Source organism: Rhinolophus ferrumequinum, chromosome 5 (genome assembly GCF_004115265.2).
Source record: "Rhinolophus ferrumequinum isolate MPI-CBG mRhiFer1 chromosome 5, mRhiFer1_v1.p, whole genome shotgun sequence".
Taxonomy (NCBI): Eukaryota; Metazoa; Chordata; class Mammalia; order Chiroptera; family Rhinolophidae; genus Rhinolophus; species Rhinolophus ferrumequinum.
Genome location: NC_046288.1, coordinates 87015681 through 87034554, shown reverse-complemented (window position 1 = coordinate 87034554; position 18874 = coordinate 87015681). Strand labels below are relative to the sequence as shown.

The 18874-nt window shown below is 54.5% G+C and overlaps 1 protein-coding gene across 1 annotated transcript; it reads left to right on the top strand.

Moving 5' to 3' along the window:
- The first annotated feature begins 12313 nt into the window (after nt 1–12313).
- Nucleotides 12314–14364, top strand: C5H4orf48 (chromosome 5 C4orf48 homolog). Its single transcript, XM_033106351.1, has 4 exons — nt 12314–12449; nt 12715–12866; nt 13094–13182; nt 14251–14364. Exons 1-4 carry the CDS (start codon nt 12376–12378, stop codon nt 14314–14316), a joined length of 381 nt encoding a protein of 126 aa, XP_032962242.1. The 5' UTR covers nt 12314–12375; the 3' UTR covers nt 14317–14364.
- The last annotated feature ends 4510 nt before the right edge of the window (nt 14365–18874 follow it).

The window sequence follows — 18874 nt, the reverse complement described above, 5'->3', positions numbered from 1 at the left end:
GGCTAGATCCACGCTTTATTCTAATAAAGTCTGACGTTGTGGAAAGACACCAACGTGTGTGAAACGGCTACCGTCACAGCCACGTCCCACTCACGACACATTTACAGCACAGACAGATGGTATGCGGGGGGCAAGGTAACAGGACTGCCGTGCTCTTGCTCTGGTGCCAGCAGTTGTGCCTCTGAGGTGTCTGTAAAAGAGAATTACTCTGACATTTCAAAGGTACGTTATCCTTGATGAGCCCAAGGTAAAGACCAACCTTTGCTAAGGAAGCTGTAGTCCTGGCACGTGACTACCCACTATGACCTGCCCAGTTAGGGATTTATGATCTGACCGTGTATGGTTACTGTTGGTCACTGAGCTTGTCAGGCCTGCCACGTAGCCTGTTGTACGTTCACATCTGGGTGCTGGGGGTACAATAGTGAGACCCAGACCTTTGCCTTCGTGGGTCCCGTGACCCAGGGGAGTGGGCAGTCTACAGAGGTGAAGGTGGTGTGGACAGAAGAGCTGGGCAGGTGTACAGGGAGTGATGGGAGTGCAGTTTTATGCAAATTATGTCTAAAAGGACTGGGGCAAGCTTTCTCAAGCCTGGCCAGTCTCTCTGGTCCCTAGTACCCCTGTGATTGCCATTTGCCAGGCAGCTGTCCCAAGAAAGGGCAAGTGGCTATGCCTGCAGCTGCTCCACGTCCTCAGGGTCAGCTGCAGGTGGCCTTCCAGGTCTGACATCTGCACCTGCCAGGTTTGGGCCTGCGTTTTCCAGATGCCCAAAGGGGGATCAGTGGTCAGGTACCTTTTGAAAGGGAATCAGCCCTGCCTTGGGGGCAATGGGGTGCTTACCACCCGCAGCCCTGAGTTAGTCTTGTGCATAATCAGTGAAGGCACAAAATCAGGGCTTTAACCAAAAGCTGAGTGCCCCTCCGTCTGGAGGGGGGCCCTGTCCTGCCCTGGCCAGCCCCTTCCCACCAGGCCAGCTTCTTCACCTGCCTCCAGTGGTCTCTGTCACAGGGCTCACAGGCGCCGGTGGGCCTCTAGTGGGCCAGGACAACAAACTGGAGGGACTCCCTAGTGCGGTCACAAACTGAGATGAGTGGGGACTTGTTTACCGTGGCACAGCCAGGGCCACATCTCTGAGGAGGTGACACTGCAGCTCAGGGTGAGAGAGGCTGCAGGCAGTGAGTGGCCTGCACACGGAGCACCTCGGGCTCAGGAGGTCTCCCCACCACATCCCTTCCCTGCGCCCCTCCCCTATCACAACCTGGACCTCACCTCCCGAAACAATGCTTGTGCCCACATTTTCCGTCTGACCTCCCCCTGCCCTTCTTGCCCATAGGCTCTAGCCTTCTACTTCATCGAGAACATTTGGGGAACGGGGTTGGGGGCACCTACTGCCTTGCCCTTCTTTCTGTACCTGGGCCGTGGAGAGATCAGCAGTTAGACCCCTCAGACCAGGGTCCTCATTGGTTGGGATGAGGCCCACCTCTGGTTTTATTTCATTGGAGTCTATTTTTCTTCCTTCCACCATCAGTCCCAAAGCTCTCCTGTCCTCAGACATCTCACCCCTACTCTAGTGTGTTTGGAATATGTCTTTGACAAACGTAAAGAGTTCTTATGTGTGTTTGTGTCTTCAGTGGACAGAGATGGGATTGTACCGAGTCTCGTGTCCACCACATTTTCGTCTCCATTCCCCTAGGATTAAACCTTCACATCGCGTCCACTTGCCCACCTTACAGACAATCTATGATGAGGACGCTTGTACGAGTCCCCCAAGGACTATGGGTAAGGGTTTGGGAGGTACAGGCCCAGAGAGGGGTATTGGCCAAATGGCACCCCTGTAATGTCATAGAGGGCTGCCAAGGGGGGCTGCACGTCCCCTCCCAGTTGTGTGCTAGAGCCAGCTTGTACAGGCTTGCAAGAACTATTGTTAATTTTCAGGAATTTTCTAAGCCTGTCATTCAAAACAGCCATTATCAAAAATTAAACTTTATTGTATTCATTTTATTTCTTTACCTTTTACAAGGCATTTTACTTCATCTCACTCTTGCCCATACTCTAGATGTTATTTACGTCCAGTGTAACTGAACGGGGGAAATGCTGTACATTTTGTTATAACGCTGATGAGAAAAAAATGCATCCGCAGCCTGGGCCACGGTCTCTGTGGAGTGTGCACCTTCTCCCCTCATCTTCTCTGGTCCTCCCGTTTCCTCCCGCGTCCCAAAGATGTGCTCATGAGGTGAATGGTGTGTCTACATTGTCCCAGTGTGAGCAAGTGGGCGTGGGTGCACCATGTGATGGCAGGGCCTCCTGTCCGGGGCGGGACCCCCCTTGTGCCCTGAGCTGCCGGGACAGACTCTGGCCACCTGTGACCCTGAACTGGAATAAGCGGGTTGGAAAATCACGACCTTCCTTGTTTTTATTAATTGTTCTTAAATGTATGTGGAGCTCACATTTACTTCAGTGTTTAATATTAGAAGTGTTTTGGGTGTTTATTTGGAAGTTTGGCGATGTGTTTGTGACTAGAAATATGCCGTAGGAACTTAGCTCTGGTTTATACAAATTAGCCGAGGGTAAAACTGGTTTCCTTATACGTCGTTTCGCTTCAAGTCGCAGTTTCCAAGAACCTACCGATGATGTTAGGTGAGGACTGCCGGTAGCCCAGCTGGAGTGCTGCCCAACTCCTCCCAACTCTATGTTCACTGAGGTTGCACGGGCAGCTCGGACTCAGCCATGGTGGGCGTGTTTACACCCCGGGAACGGGCAAGAGCTACACATCAGGGCAGGACTGACTGGTTGATTGTCCAGGCTTAAGAAAGTGATGGAGAAAATGCTAACAATGAAGAAAGCATGTTGTGTCTGTTGTCATTACATTGTGAAGAGCTCACACACACACACACACACTTGAAGCAATGTTTCTTCCAGTATTCAAGCACTATTACCTGATTCAGCAAAAGAAGTCCCTCATGGCACTGACTAACAGGTAAGGTTCTGGAGTAAGTGATGCTAAAGCTAAAAGAAGTTTAAGTTAAATAACTAAGTTTTTGAGGTGGAGAAATAGTTTTGCAGGTGATTAAACATCAAATTTAGTGACAATGCACTTACCGGGGAAGAGCCGATTGGAATAAAACCCCGTATATCAAACAACGCTTGAACTGTAACCATTGCTTGACTGAGATGAAAATCTTTGTTAACTGGATGCAAATGTTCATAGCAGCTTTATTCATATTCATAATGGCCAAAAATTTGAAACAATCCAAATTGCGTTGACCCCATTTGTGGCTTTCTGTGGAATATTCAGTGCTTGGTGTATATGTCCTCAGTCTCATGTCCTTGAAATCAATTGTGAGTCATCAGGAAGAATTCTGCTTAACCACTGGGTTAACAAAGAGAAGACAGACCACTAGAAGGAGGCATTTGCAATATCAAAAACCATCAAAAAGCACCAGTGGATTAACATTTAGAATGTAAAAAGAAATGCCTGTAAATTGGTGAGAAAAAGACAGGCAATCCAATAGAGAACTGGGCAAACGATAAGAAAAGGCAGTTAATAGGAGGGGAACCAGATCCCTGAGACTTAACAAAGAGATGCTTAACTTATCACTAAAACCTGAAAAATCCAAATTAAAATAACATGATGCCTCATTACATCTATTTATTACATTGCGAAATTAGAAAGTCAAAATTTTTGTTTTTAGATATGGATATCTAATTGTCCCAACACTATTTGTTGAAAAGACTGTTCTTTCTCAAATGAACTGCCTTTGAACCTTTGTTAAAAATCTGTTGTCCATGTATGTATGGGTCTATTTCTGGACTGTTTTCTATCCTGATTTATTTTCACTATCTAGCTGTACACTAATACCACACTGTCTTGGTTACTGTAGCTTTATAATAAGTCTTGAAGTCAGGTAGTGTTAGTTCTCCAACTTTGTTCTTTTGCAAAGTTATTTTGGCTATTTTTGGTCTTTCACATTTCTATATACATTGTAGAATCACTTGTCAATTTCTAGAAAAAAAATTTTGGGCACAGAGTTGTTCACAGTGTCCTTTATTATCCTTTTTAATGTCCATGGGATCTGTAGTGATGTCCCATGTTTTATTTTTGATGTTAGTAATTCGGGTCCTCTCCTTTTTTAAAAATTGAGATATAATTGACAAACACCAATATATTAGTTTCGGGTGTACATAAAAATTAGTAGAAACCTCACCTGAAATGAAGTAGGGAGACCAGAAGAGGGAGCTCTCACTCCCCAGATCGCACTCTGTTGTGTTATAATAACCCTCCCAACTTCCTCTTCCTGGCTGTAGAAGTTTCCTTCGTTTTCAGTGATTGCTTGTGGCCCACCAACCATGGTTGCGTGTTCCAGATTACAATTCTTCGTTGTTTCCAAATAAATCCATTCTGCTGGAGAAATATCTGGCTGAATTTTTGTTTAAGGTCAACATACACAATAATAATGATTGGATATTTATATATATTGTCCTTTATTTTTTTTCTAGTTTACCTGGCTAGAGACTTCTTGATTTTATTGCTCTTTTCAAAGAACCAGCTTTTGATTTCATTGCTTTTTCTCTATTGATTTTCTCTTTTCAGTGTCATCAATTTCTGCTCTAAATTTTTATTTCTTCTGCTTACTTTGGATTTAATTTGCTCTTGTTTTTCCAATACACTACAGTAGAAGCTTAGGTTATTGATTATAGGTCTTTCTTTTTTTTAATATATGCATTAAATACTACAAATCCCCTCTAAGCACTGACTTTGCTGCATCCCACAAATTTTAATGATTCATTTTCATTTTGTTCAAAATATTTTAAAATTTCTCTTGTGATTTCTTCTTTGACCCATGAGTTATTTAGAAGTATGTTTAATCTCCAGATATTTTGGAATTTCTCAGCTACCTTTTTGTTACTGATTTCTAGTTTAATTCCGTGTGTCTGAGAGCAGACACTATGTTTCTATCATTTTCAACGTGTTAAGGAGTGTTATGGCCGAGAGTGTGGTCTGTTGAGGTGAATGTGCCACGTGAGCTTGAGAAGAACGCGTGTTCTGCTGTTGCTGGAGGGCGTGGTCTTTGATGTCCACTCTATCCAGTTGGATGATGGTTGAGTTCAACCATGTCCTTACTGATTTTTCGTCTGCTAGACCTGTCCAGTCTGACAGAGGACCCTGAGTCTCCAGCTATAACAGTAGGCTCTTCTGTTTCTCTATTATTCTTGCCTTAAAATGTATCTTATCTGAAATTAACCTAGTGATGCCAGTCTTGTTTTTATGAGTATTGACATAGTCTAACTTTTATCTATTCTTTTACTTTCAGAGCTATTCTTTTACTTTCAGCCTTTCTATATCTTTACAAATTAGTTGTGTCTTGTAAACAGCAGAGAGTTGTGTTGGTTTTGCTTTTTTTTTAAGGTGACAATCTTTGTTAACTGTAATATTTTGTCCATTTTCATTGAATAAAAATCATTGGCATGTACTCTCCTTTTGTATCTTCTTTTGATTTTTTTTTTAAATTTAATTGGGGAATATTGGGGAACAGTGTGTTTCTCCAGGGCCCATCGGCTCCAAGTCGTTGTCCTTCAATGTAGTTGTGGAGGGCGCAGCTCAGCTCCAAGTCCAGTTGCCATTTTCAATCTTTAGTTGCAGGGAGTGCGGCCCACCATCCCCTGTGGGAATTGAACCAGCAACCTTGTTGTTGAGAGCTCACGCTCTAACCAACTGAGCCATCCGGCCGCCCCTTTTGATTATTCTTCATCACTCATTTTATTACACACACATTAAAAGTTATTTACTCTGAGTTTTTTTTTAGGTTGGTGCAAATTAATTGTGGTATTTTTAACCTTTTAAACTGCAATTACTTTTGCACCAACCTAATACCATGTTTTCCCGAAAATAAGACCTAACCGGAAAATAAGCCCTAGCATGTTTTTCAGGATGACATCCCCTGAACATAAGGCCCTTATGTGTCTTTTGGAGCACAACTTAACATAAGACCAGGTCTTATTTTCAAGGAAACACGGTAGTAGTTTTGTTAGAAATCACAATGGGTCTACTTAGCTTATTACAGTGTAAAAATGAATAATACCAGCTTCCATTTATGATCATATGGTCTACCACTTTAAACATCAAAAAAACTGGACACAATGCACCAAGTGGAAAATAAATCACAAGCAGCCAGCAAAAAATAAATAATTAAAATTAAAAAACTGGACTCAATGTGAAACAGTGCTTTTCAGGCAGGAGATAACACGCAGTGCACGGCAGTGATCGCAGAAGGAGAACGTCCAGGTGAGTTCTACTTGAGCCCAGCCTCTCTCTGGAGGAATGTTCTAGGCTGCAGGATACAGCTGGCCAGTATCCTGACTTGAGGAGACAGAGCAGACTTTGGGGAGCCCCAGCTGACTAGGACTTTTAGGGCAGAGTACCGGGGAGAGCGTTGCATAGGGAAAGCAGAAGCTCTGGGTTCTACGGTGTGCCCCCTGCATGGTCTGCGGGGTGCTGGGCCGCTGGGGGGGTTGCCTACCTCGGGAAAGAGCCCCTGGAAGGGTAAGGCTGGACAGTGCTCACTCAGAGCACATGTGGCCAGAAATCGGTGTTGTCCCCACCAGCCACAGAGCACTGAGTCCTCAGAAAGCTCTTGCCTCAGTAGTGGGTTCAGTCGCCTAAAGACTGTTCTGAGCTCACTAACAAAACTTGATGACCCAAAAAGATCAGATTATTTCCAAGTAGCTTGACTGCATTCCAGAACAAAGCTCAGACATATATCCAGGAACGAAAATCTCCAGGACATTGTAAAATTGACAATATCTGGCATCCAAGAAAAATTACCCTAAATGCAAAGAAGCAGGAAAACACAACTCATAATGGGAGGAAATGGTTCTGTCAGCACTGAAAGGCTGGGCTGACTTCTGGTCTCCCTGCTTCACGCGAGGTGTGTCTGTCTGACCAGGCTCAGAACCAAGTCCCATTTGGGGCCACAAAGCCTAGGTTCCCACTTCACTCCCCGCCCTGTTCAGCTGTCAAAGCCTCAGCTGAATCAACTCGACATGACAGATACCAAATTCTGCCCGTTGGACCCATGCCTCCCAGTCTCCCCCAGGCCAAGCTTGATGCCACCTTTGCCTCCTTTCTTCCACACCCTCTGTCCACTGGCAATGCCCCTGGGCTCCACCTCCCCACCTCAGTGCCCCCTTCTGGGAAGGCGGGTGCAGGGGTGAGGGGAGGGTTAGTGCAGGGGGCAGGTGAGGGCATCCTGACTGCTGAGAGTCGGGGTGGTGGGCCTGGGGACGCATCTGCTCTGGGAGGAGAAGGTCCCTCAAACACTGTCCCTGGCAGATACCAAGGCAGGTGTGAGGCACCTGACCCAGCGCCTTCACGGTCCCTGAGAGCAGCATTCCGATGCCCCTGGGCCCACCTCAGTCCCAGAGTGGGGCGGCCAAGAGCGTGTGGAGGGGTTAGGGCTCCAGGTGTCGGGGTGTAGGGCATCAGAGGGGTCCACTTCCCAAGCTTCCTGGCATCACTGACAGGCCATATTTACGCTGACAACTCTCACACTTCAATGTTCAGCCCCTCGCGGGCTCTGAGCCCAGGCCTAGAGCGTCCACATCGCCAATGCGCAATTTCTGACCTGAACACCAGCCCACCTGCATTCTCCCTGCACCCACCCCTTCACTCCCTCATCTCCGAAGGCCCCCTACCTGCCCCCCACCCCTGCAGCCAGCCCAGCCCACATATCCAGTTACCCAGAAAGCACTCTGTTTCTCCCACCGTCAGCCTCCACCTCCCCTTGGTGGCAGTGGCCTCCCCATGTGCCCTTTGTCCTATCTTATCCCACCCAGGCCCGGGCTGTGCGGTGGCACCTCTCTGCCTGTGTGAGCAGGTCTCACACTTCCTGAGCATTTTCTGTGAGTTTCCTGTGAGTTTCCAGGTGCTACAGACACATCAGGGAGCAAAAGTGACAGGCTCGTGCCCTCCAGGCCTGGCAACAGGATAGAGCCCAGGCTTTTCAGCGGCAGCTCCACCCACAGTTTGGGCCGGGTCACCCTGGTGGGGGTGGCCTGCACCTGCAGTCTGCCTCGCAGCACCCTTGACCTCTACCCAGTTGATTCAGTGGCACCTTCCCTTCAGCCAGTCGTGAGCCCACAAAATGTCTCCAGACAGCGCCACATATCCCTGAGGGCAAAAATGCCCCCCAGGAACTCTGGAGACAAGGAAAAATCAACACATGGGGTGAACTGTAGAGTGAGTCAGTGGGTGAGAAGTGTAAGAAAATGAAAACTGTAGATCAGAGGAAGGGGAGCTGGAGAGGATGGGGTGGTACTTTGTGTTGAAGGTCCGTGTCCCCCCAAACTCATTTGCTGAGGCTGTAACCCCCAGTGTGGCTGTAATTGGAGATGGGGCTTCTAAGGAGGAAGTTAAGGTTAAAGGAGGTCGTGGGGGTGGGGCCCCAACCCCACAGGATTAGTGTCCTTCTTCTAAGAGACACCAGAGAGTTGTCTTCCTCTCTTCCACCCTTTCCTCTCCCCTCCCCCTTCTCTACTCCCCTACACACACACACAGACACACACAGACACACACACACACACACACACACACACACACACACGAAAGGCCACGTGAGGACCAGTGAGAAGACAGCTGTCTGCAAACCAGGAAGCGAGTCCTGACCAGACACCAAATTGGCTGGAACTGTGAGCTCGGACTCCCAGCCTCCAGAACAGTGAGAAAAGAAATGTCTGTTGTTTAAGCCTCGTCAGTGGGGTTTTTAAAGCGGCCCACATGGACCAAGACAGATGGAGTGGGTGGGCCACTTTCAGCTTTCCCGGAGAAGGAAAGGAGAGAGGGAAGGAGGGAGGGAAGGAGGGGAAGCTCCAGGTTCTCTGCAGGAACTGGAAGCCCAGCTCAGGGAAGGCCCTGGAGCAGGAGCAGCCTGTCCCTGGCCTGGCAAGAAGGCGTGGCTTGGGCAGGGAAGGGGTGGGATGGGAGGCTGCCAGACAGAAGGCCTCCCAGCCTCGTCAGGACTTAGATTGTCACTGGGGTGAGGTGGGATGTGTGGAGGGCTGTGAGCAGGGACGAGACAGTGTCTGACAGCGATGTAAAGGTCACTATCACAGCAGCATCATTCCGATAGCTGAACCGTGGAAGCAGCCCCAGTGTCTCCCCACGGATGAAGGCTAAGCACACACAGTGGCTGTGACTCAAAAGGAAGGAAATCCTGACACCTGCTACAGCACGGATGGACCTGGAGTACAGTGCTCAGGGAAAGAAGCCTGTCACACAAGACACACATTGTGAGATCCCACTTCCCTGCGTTACTTAGAGCAGTCAGCTCCATAGAGACAGGAAGTAGATGGTGGGTGCGTGGGGCTGGGGACACCGTCAGTCTAGAAAGATGGAAGAGTCCCAGATGACGGAGGGGATGTTCACGACAGTGTGAATACTTAATGCCACTGAGCTGGGCATTTAAAAATGGTTAAAATGGTATATTTTATGGTACATGTATGTACCATAATTTTTAAAAAAGCTGTAAGAAAAGGTCCTTCTGGTTCTTACGGAGGCTGGACCACAGGGGCAGCAACAGGATGACAGAGGTGACTAAAGAGTCCCGCTGAGGGGCAGAGTGGCCCTGGGTCAGCGTGCATGCGGAGGACAGGACTCTGCCTGCTCTGGGGGTGGAGGGACAAGATTTCTAGGACTGTCTGTTGTGGGTTCTTGTCATGCAGGGTGTCACGCGGGGTCTCTGGTCCTGCTCCCCACATAAGAACACAGGACATAGTGAGGTAAAAAAGGAACACCCATGGAGCCATAGATAGGGGAATCATACCACTATAGTCTCGCTGGCAGCTGGATTGGAGACACAGGAACCTGCCGTCAGCTTCTCTGCCCTCCAACCTCACTTGCTAGCTGTAATCTGCCTCTCTGAAATCCGCAATCCACAATCCACGCTTGCTAGCTCAGCCACCATCCGCTGCTAGCGTAGCCACGGCAGTTATATTAGTGGCCAATGGCTAACCAGTAACAGCTGATAGCCAACTAGTCACAGCTGATGGCCATCTACTACCCGAGCCAGCACCTTTCCACGTGAGGCCGAGAGCCTGGAAACTGCTCTCCTCGCTCTGTCCTCACAGTTCTGTAGGTTCCTTCTGAGCATCTGTAGGAACCACGTTGCCCTCACCTGACATGGGACCGCTATGGACAGAGCTGCTGTTTTATCTTGGGGGGAGGATGGCATGTGGAGGGTTAAATCAGACCAGTTTTGGTTTCGCTGACACTGAGAAGTCTATTCTCCAAGTGCAGATAGATGGCCAGGGGCATCTGGACTTGGATGGGTACCTGGAGCTGCATGGCTGGTTTCCACAGCGGCGACTGGATAAGGTCAGAAAGGGTCGGGTGTGGTGGAGAAGAGGCCCAAGGACACGGTCATGGGGAGGGGACACCTAGAGGTGGGGGACACAGGACTGCCCAGCAGCACACAGCAGGTGGCAAAGGTTTAGGGGGAGGGGCCGCAGGGCTGCCCACGGCCACGTGGGGAGGACCGAGGATTTGTCCCTGGACTCCAGGTGGGTCAGGGCCGGACAGGAGTGGGCTCAAGACAGAGAGGAGAAGCTGGACAGCGAGGAGAGGTACTGGTAGGAGGGGCGCGACGGGCTCACGAGGTTTGTTTTGTTTGGATATGAAAGAAATCACAGCCTGTTTGGGAAGAGAAGCGTCGATGGACAAGGAAATTCGAGTACCTGGGGTGGAGGGAGGCAGGCTGGGGCGAGGGGACACCCTGCAGGGTGTGTGTGGGGGGAGCACTATCGGCCCGCACTCAAGACCCAGCAGCCCCAGGGCCCCCGACCGATGGCCCTGTCCCCTCGGTAGGGGCGCACGGTCGTAGGGAGGATGCGGCAAGGAGGTCGAGGGTGTGCGTAGGGCAGTGGTCGTCAAGCTGGGCCGTGGGATGAAACGAGCCGGAAGGAGAGGATCCCGCGGTGCGGGGGAAGGTGCGCGATGATGGATCGGGTATCCAGACATTGGGACAGCGGACCGGCGACCCCTCTGTAAACAGGACGCCTTGGACTCGCTCTCTGCGATGCCGAGAAAAGCCTGGTTCCATTGCACCGCCGCCCGAGGTCTAGCCCGAGCCTCGCTTCGGGGGTAGACTGGTTCCCCTTGCGCACTTGGGCGCAGCCGCGTGCGTGTGCGAGGAGAGGGCGACAGGAGCAGGCCACAAGCTGGAGGAGCGTGGGGCCGACAGGTAGAAAAAAGCCAGTGCAGCGCTGCGTCCTCGGAGGGCACGTCCCATCTGCCGCGCCGTGCCGGGGCCTTCCTTGCCTGCGCCCCGGCGTGGGGCCCCGGACCAAGAAGCGCACGGAAATGCGCACGTCCCGCAACGCGGCGCGCGGTGCCCCAGCCCCCGGCTCCAGGCCTGCCAGCGTTCCTGGACGACCCCCGCCCGGCCGCGGCTGCAGCGCGACCCTGTCCCCGAGAGCCCGAAACGGGGCGTTCGGCCCCGCGTCCGCCCCAGGGGCATGAACAGAGTGGCGGGCATGAGCACGGCCCGCGTCCCTATCCCGTGCCTGAGCAACTACCGACCGAAGCCCGGGGGTGCCGGTAGGGGGCGGGACGTAGTCCTGGGGCCCCTTTCCCCGGGGTTGCGCGGCCTCTGCGCTCGTGCTGGGCCTTGTAGAAACCAGTGGATGCCAAGTGGCTCAGAGGGGCCGGTCTCCCCGCGCATGAGCCCGGCGGGAACCTGAAATCCGCGCGCATCGGGAGCGCATGGGTGACACAAAACAACTCTGTGCCTTCACAGGAGAGAAAAGGGTACGGAGAGGTCTAGCGACCACTCCAAAATCACACAGTTGGAGGGAGGCGATGGAATCTCTAGGCTGGGGGAGGGGGCAGAAGGAGAGTGGTAAATAGGCGTCCGGCTCCGAGAGGTGGAGAGGAGGGGTCGGAGAAAGGCCGGGCCGGAGTGAGGGCTGGAGAAGCCCAAGGGCCTGAGTCGCTCCGAGACCGGATCTCCTGGGACCACACCGGACCGGGGGGAGCAGAGGTGCGCCTTTCCTGCACTGTCCTCCAAGTCCCTCGCGTGTAATAGCCCCTCCCTCTGGATCGGCCCCAGGGACACCCCAAGCTCCAGCCGCAGATCTCCCGCTTGCTCAGCTTTGCTCCCGCCCGCGATGGCTCAAGGTTCCGCCAGACGACGCCTCCTCCAGGCAGCCCTCCTGACTCCATCCTGTGGTCCGGACCATGCTCCAGGCACAGCCTCTCGCCAGGGTTGGGCACGCGGAGTCCTGAAGCCACCTCGGTCCCTTTAAACTAGCGGTTCTCGCAGTCTTGGGGGGTTTCCATGACGACGACGTCGGAAGGGGGGTGAAGGGGGGGTCAAGTCGGAGCGCATGCGCGGTGCGTGCCGGACGCAGCACGTCTTCCCGAGTCGCCCGCGTAGCTGTCGTGGGGTCCCTGAACCGCGGTAAGGACGGGTTGTGGGGGGTGTCGCTGGGACGGGTGTGCGGGGTGGGATGTTCGGGCGATGGGGGTCGGGGTGGGTGTTCGCAGGATGGCGGCAGGGTGGGGACTGCGCTGGGTCCAGGGGGCGGGGTAGGTGTTCGAGGGGTGGGGGGGCGGAGTGACGGGTCGCGGGGATACGGGCGGGGTGGGGAGTTGGCTTGGGCCGGGGGATTGTCGCAGAGGAGGGTGGAGGGGCGGGCGCCGCTGATCCCTTTCTCTCGCTGCAGGGCGGCCGGCTCCCTCCGCTCGGCCATGGCCCCCCCGCCGCCGTTCAGACCCCCAAGACCGTCGCGGCTGTTGCTGCTTCTGCTGACCGTGGCGCTGCTGGGCTCCCAGGCCCGCGCCGAGCCCGCCGCCGGGAGTGCGGTCCCCGCGCAGAGTAAGTGCCGCGCGCCGGGGTCCCTCGGCCCCGACCCCACTCGGGCGTGCGAGAAGCCCCGCCTCACCTTTGTTCCCGGGCGGTCCCCGAGCCCCGCCCGCAGCCCGGCTCTCCCTCCGCCCCTGAGGTGGGAGGTGGGAGATGGGGGGCGGGCAGTGGCCGGCTGCTTTGGTGGGACCCGGGCTGGGGCGTCCACCTGGTCCCCGCGCTGACCCGCGCCCCCGCAGGCCGCCCGTGCGTGGACTGCCACGCGTTCGAGTTCATGCAGCGCGCCCTGCAGGACCTGCGGAAGACGGCCTACAGCCTGGACGCGCGGGTAAGAGGGCGGGACCCACCAGGACCTCAGGGCTGCGTCCCCAGGCTCCTCACCCCGACCTGTGGCGCAGCGCCCTCATCTGGCTCTAGTTATCCGTGGGACATTTCTGGGTGCAAGTGTCACCTGTGAGCACCCCGGTCAAATGCCCTGCACAGTTTCCAGACCCCCTTCCTCCCCAAGGCCTCACTGGGCACTTTTCCCTGTGACCCTCCCACAGCCAGACTCTGAGGAAGAATCGCCAGCCCCAATCCATCGTGGGCGGGCGATGAAGCCCAGTGGGCAAAAAGGAAACAGGCGGGGGGGACGGGGGTGTTGGGCATGGTAGGTCACTTTGGGCAGGGCGATCTGGGAGGTTCCCCACTGCACAGCCTCACCTATGGAGGGATGGGTGTGTGCACGGGGTGCTTCAGGGTAAGGGGTGCGTGGGGAACCCCCAAATCTGGAATGAATAGTGCCCCGCCCGCTCCCCACGTGCTCTTCTGTGCTCCAGCCAAGGAGTTTACATTTATGACAGAGACAGGTACTCTTTCTAAAAAAGGAGGTGATTCCTATAAGTAGAATGGGAGGCCCCACCCTGGTTGCCTTTTCTGGCCAATTTTGAAGGGCCCAGACAGACCTGTAGCATCCCAGGATCTGAGGGACCGAGTCTCTCTGAGAAGAGCTAGACTCCTGAGAGAAGCGGTGCCCACCCACTCTCCAGGATGGGGTGGGTGTTAGGGGGTGGGGGGTCCTGCGAGGGAGCAAAAGAGTTGGAGAAGCAGGGAACAGTAACCGGGTGAGGGGTGAGCACACAGGGCCCCCAGGCAGGACGGATGCACACATAGGACCTGCAGAGGGTGCAGCGGAGAGGAGGGGGCGGAGGGGCAGAGGGGAGCAGTGAGGGGAGCAGGCCAGGAGGGCAGCAGGTGGTCCCTGCAGTAAGTGGGGGGTGGTGACAGTCAGGTGGGGCTCTGAGAGTCAGGGGCTGGTGGACGCTGGGCTGCCAGTGGGTTTCGGTGGGAAGCCAGGAGATGGAGCTGGTGGGCGAGGCTGGCTGTGTCACGCTCATGGTCCCTTGTTGCTTTGCAGACCGAGACCCTCCTGCTGCAGGCCGAGCGCCGGGCCCTGTGTGCCTGCTGGCCTGCTGGGCGCTGAGGACCCTCATCAGCACTGTTTGCTCCTCAATAAACACCCAGCCCGGCACTCCTGTGTCCTGTCTTCCTGGTCCAGCTACCAGAGTCCCGCTGCGTCGTCTCCGGTTTCTGGTTGGGCCCGTCTCTGGGCCTTGATTTCCCCAGCTGTTCCAGGCCCTCTTGGCACCTATCCCGTACCAGTGGCAGTGCTGAGCAGACAGGCACATCCAGCCCCACACGTGGACCTGTACCCACAGGCACTGCGTGGCTATGGTAGTCCTTCCAGGCACCCGTTTCCTTGCCTACCTGCCCTCATTTGAGGAACGGGGAGCGTAAAAGCTGGCTTGGTTCCTGGAGTGGCTGCCCCAGCACTGAGCTGCTCTCCAATGCAGTGGGTGGTGGTTATCGAGGCTCCCTGGAGGCCCAGCCAGTGGGCCCCACGTAGCGGAACCTGCTAAGGCCGAGAAGCTCAAGGCTGCCAGGATAGGGAGGGTGACTGGGCAACAGAGAGGGCACCTCCCGAATGGGAGGCCTGGAGCCTTCCCCACAGCCTCCACCCTGCCTTCTGGGTCCCTGCTGCAGCAGCTCCCAGCCTAGCCCCTGGACAGAGGGACTGCTGGATGGGGATGTGGGCGTGAATACAGGTGTCACACCCGTGGCATCAGGCCCAGATACACACACACACACACACAAATACACACACACTGCCCCAGCTCCAGGCAGGAGGCCTCAAGGGGAAGCAAAGGACCCCCTCCCTCCCTCTATTCATTCTGAAGTTTTTATTATGAAAGCAATGCTGTGAGACATCCAGGAGCACAGTGGGGCTACGGTTTTCGGAAGTGACTACTGTGGTTCACTCTGCCTCTCGGGGGCTTGAGTTCCCCGGGTGTGGCCGCCTCAGCGCAACACGGCACCCTGTGCTGCTGCCTGAGCAAGTATTGCAGGATGGTCCTGGTCTACTGCCTGAAGACAGCCCAACTTTAGCTCACAAGTCCCCACCCGACCTGGGGCTTATTAATTATCCCCTCCAGGCCCCAGCAGGACCTGCCCTGCCCTTCCCCCACCCCCACTGACCTCCCAACGTGTGATGTGACCTGTTCTGTCCTCAGTGCTTTTGTGCCTGGAAGCCCAGGCATACAGGTATTGGGACCACAGTGAAGAAACCAGAGTCCCACTTGAGCTCAGGTGGGAGGCCAAGTTACATGCCTGGCGGCCATGACGCCCGTGGAGTCCACAGCAGGCTAGAGTGACGGGAGAGGTGCCGAAGCCATGGCAGGCCTAGGCCGGCCCTCAGGCCTGGGCACCAGCCCCAGAACAGGAGCAGAAGGCTGGTGCTCACGTCTGATTAACTGACCCCAGTCACGTGGCCATTCCTGGGTGCAAGGGGGTCCCAGGATGTAGGCTGTGTTCTGGGCTTGGGCTGCCAGACTGAGCAAACATAGATACAGTATTCAGTATTTATACTGAATATTTTTCAGGATGAGACAAAAGTGGTTTTAGATGAGCGCTTTTTAGAGTAAGTACATTCCAACAATATTCGGGACACAGTTATACTAAAAATTATTTGTTGCTGTCTAAAGTTCAAATTTAGCTGGGCATCTTGTATTTTGGGGGCAGCCATGAGCCCTGGCACAAATTGGGGTTTCAATTACAAAAACCGATGGGGACAGCTGAGAGTGCTTGCCATAGAAAGCCTGTTGGGAAGTGCCCGTGGAAGGAAGTAGGGGCTGGAGCCAGCACCAGGATGTGGGTGGCAGGGGCAGTGGGTGGGGTCTGGAGGCTGCTGTGCATGGTCCGTCCAGCACGTGGCCTGCGGCTGCAGGGGCGGGACAGGGTCAGGAAGGAGTGGGGTCGGCCCCCTTGGGAGACTTTGGGGGCTTGAGCAAGCAGGGACTCGGTGTGACATCTGACCAGGACACTGGCTGCTGGTTGAGAACGGATTCTGGGATGACAAGGACAGAATTGGCCCATGAGGAGGTGAGGCTGAGGCTGCGGGTGGCAGCCTCGGCTGCGGGACAAGCAGTTGAATTGGAAAGTAGAGCCAGTGACATTCGCTATTTTCAGGTGGGTTTTGAGAGAGAGGGAGGAGGGGCCGAGGGATGGTGTTTGGGAGAAGGGGAAGGACAGGTCGGAGCAGGGTAGGCTGGACAGAGGCCCAGGTGGTGACGGGACAGATACTACTGGAGACGGGGCTGGAGAGAGAAGGTTGGGCCACAAGTGCTGGCCAAGATCTCTGTGGCCTGAATGGACAGGAGAGGCGAGGGACCCCTAGAGGATATGGGCAGCCATGAGGGCGTGGGGAGGAAGGTAAGCATGTCACTTGCTGCTGAGGTCAAGCAAGGTCCAAAGCTGGATCACTGCATTTGGCAACTCTGGTCACCGCTGACCTTGACAAAGGTTGGTTAGGGGCGGGGAAGGCCCAAATGGGGGTTTCATCGGAAGAGCAGAAGTGGAGAGCCAGCACAGACGACTCTTGCAAGGAGTTTAGCCTTGCATGTGGCCAAGGCCGGTGGCACCCAGGGTCTGCCCTAGAGCTGGGATCTGTCCTGACTGGATGTAAATGTAAGTTGCGCTTGGCTAAGCAGAGACCTGGGAATGCATTACCTGCAGGACGCTTTTGTTGCCCTGGACTTGACGTGTCATTGCCTTATTGTCACTGTCTGCCTTTATCACACCCTCACATTCTCCAGCAGTCAAGCCATCTCCCCATGTCCCCTGCTGGGCCCTTGCCCCCCTGCTGCCAGCCAGCTAGGCACTGCCACTGCCCACCACCCTCCATTCACTCTTCAACTTTGGAGCCACTGTTTCCTAGACTGCATGTCACCTCCCTGTTGCACGTCCTCAAGTAGCCTCCCGGAAACAGCGTGGTAAGGTGACTTCCTGAGCTGGCCCGTCTGAAGGTACCTCCTGCTGACACGTTCAGTTCATAGCCCTCCTACCTCAGGGCCTTTACACGCGTTGTCTCCTCCTCCATGACCTGCCTCCCGCTTCAGCTCCTTCTCCCACCTTATTTTTCTTGGTCCCAAAGGGACACTGGAGTGTTGACCTGTCATGAGGAGGTGATGAGCAGCTTCAGTCGACGGGCCTCCAGCTGCCCACAGTGGGGGCTGTCAGGAGCTTGGTCCCTCCCGCCCTCAGGAAGCCCTCACTCTGGAGGTGCTGGACAGGTTTTGATCAAGAGTCTGGGTCCTTTAGCTTGGGGAAATCTTCCTTTCCTTCTCCTTCCCTTTCTCCTTCATCATCTTACTGAAGCTCCCTCCCTTTCTCTGTGGACACCTTGTTCGTTGCATAGAGTGTCTTCTCATCTGGTCCTGTTTTTCTTCTTTCTTCCCATCACCTGGCCTTTTGGTTCACTTCCTGCAGCACTTCCACATGCCTTTGTCATCCTGCCCAGTCTCATTTCCCAGGGACTACCCTGTGATCCTTGGCGAAGCTTCTCTCACTCCAGAATTTCCTGCGACCAGGACAGGTGGCACCCCACCATGTCCACGATCCTGTGGGTCTGCCCTGGGTCTGCCTCTGGAATCTGGGCAGGGGTCTCGCTGCACACACAACCCCTCATCGGAGACCCAGCGGAGCTCTGGTGGTGGTGCCCGAGGTGGTGGAAATTGACATGGTGGGGCAGTCCTGGGAGATTGGGTAGGAAGGGGACTCTGGGGCAGCAGAAGCAGAGGAGTAGGCGGGATTTCACCACCAGGCAGGGTTTGGAAGGAGGGTGCCGGGAGAACAGACGGTCCACAACAGTCCAGTCTTGGATATTTTGTCTGTAAAATGGGCTCCTGATGTGGCCTGAGGGTGTAGCCTCCCTGGGGCAGGTGTGGAACCCTCGCCTCTCAGGGGAGGAAACTGAGGCTCAGAGTGGCAGCCTGGGGTCGCTCTGCTGCCTGCGCGGTCTTCCACAGCCAGGCCACCCCCACTCTAAGTGCATGAAAGCGCAGATTCTGATGTCTCCAAGACCTTCCCGGTGGCTGTCCCTGGAGTCCAGCCTGTCCCTTCCAAGCTGAGTCTGGCTGCACCCTCCCCGTCTTGTCCTGGCATCCAACAGGCCCCTCTGGACCAAGGGGCTGGAGTACTGAGCTAGCCAGGTCACCAGGACTCCTGGGGACTTTCAGGGACTTGTGGGGGCTAAAGGGTGAGGTCAAGCCACTTGGAGAGAGGGCCCTCTGTAGATGCAGAACCGAGGGGCCACCAAGGTCACAGTGAGTGGAAGCCCATGCCCCTCCCTCCATCCTTGGGCCTGGCTGTGAGACCCAGAGGAGGGTGGCCTCAGTCTCAGGGTCTGGTGGAGGGATGTGTGGCTGGAAGCCAGCAGAGGCTGTGGCCCTGCAAAGGCTGGGTCACTCTGCTCCATGAGGCCCCTTCACACCCAAGTCTGGGGTTAGTGGAACTGATCCTCCCCTTTCCTGGCCCCCATTACCACGCAGGATAGAGTGCTCCCCAAATCGGTGATCTGGAGCTCAAAGGCCACATTCCCTCCCCTTCCTCTGAAACCCCTTGACCCCTCCAGGCACACCTGCACCACATTCCTGCTTTTCCTGTCTGGCCCCCTGGCACGCTATTGGCAGGGACACTCTGCCTGG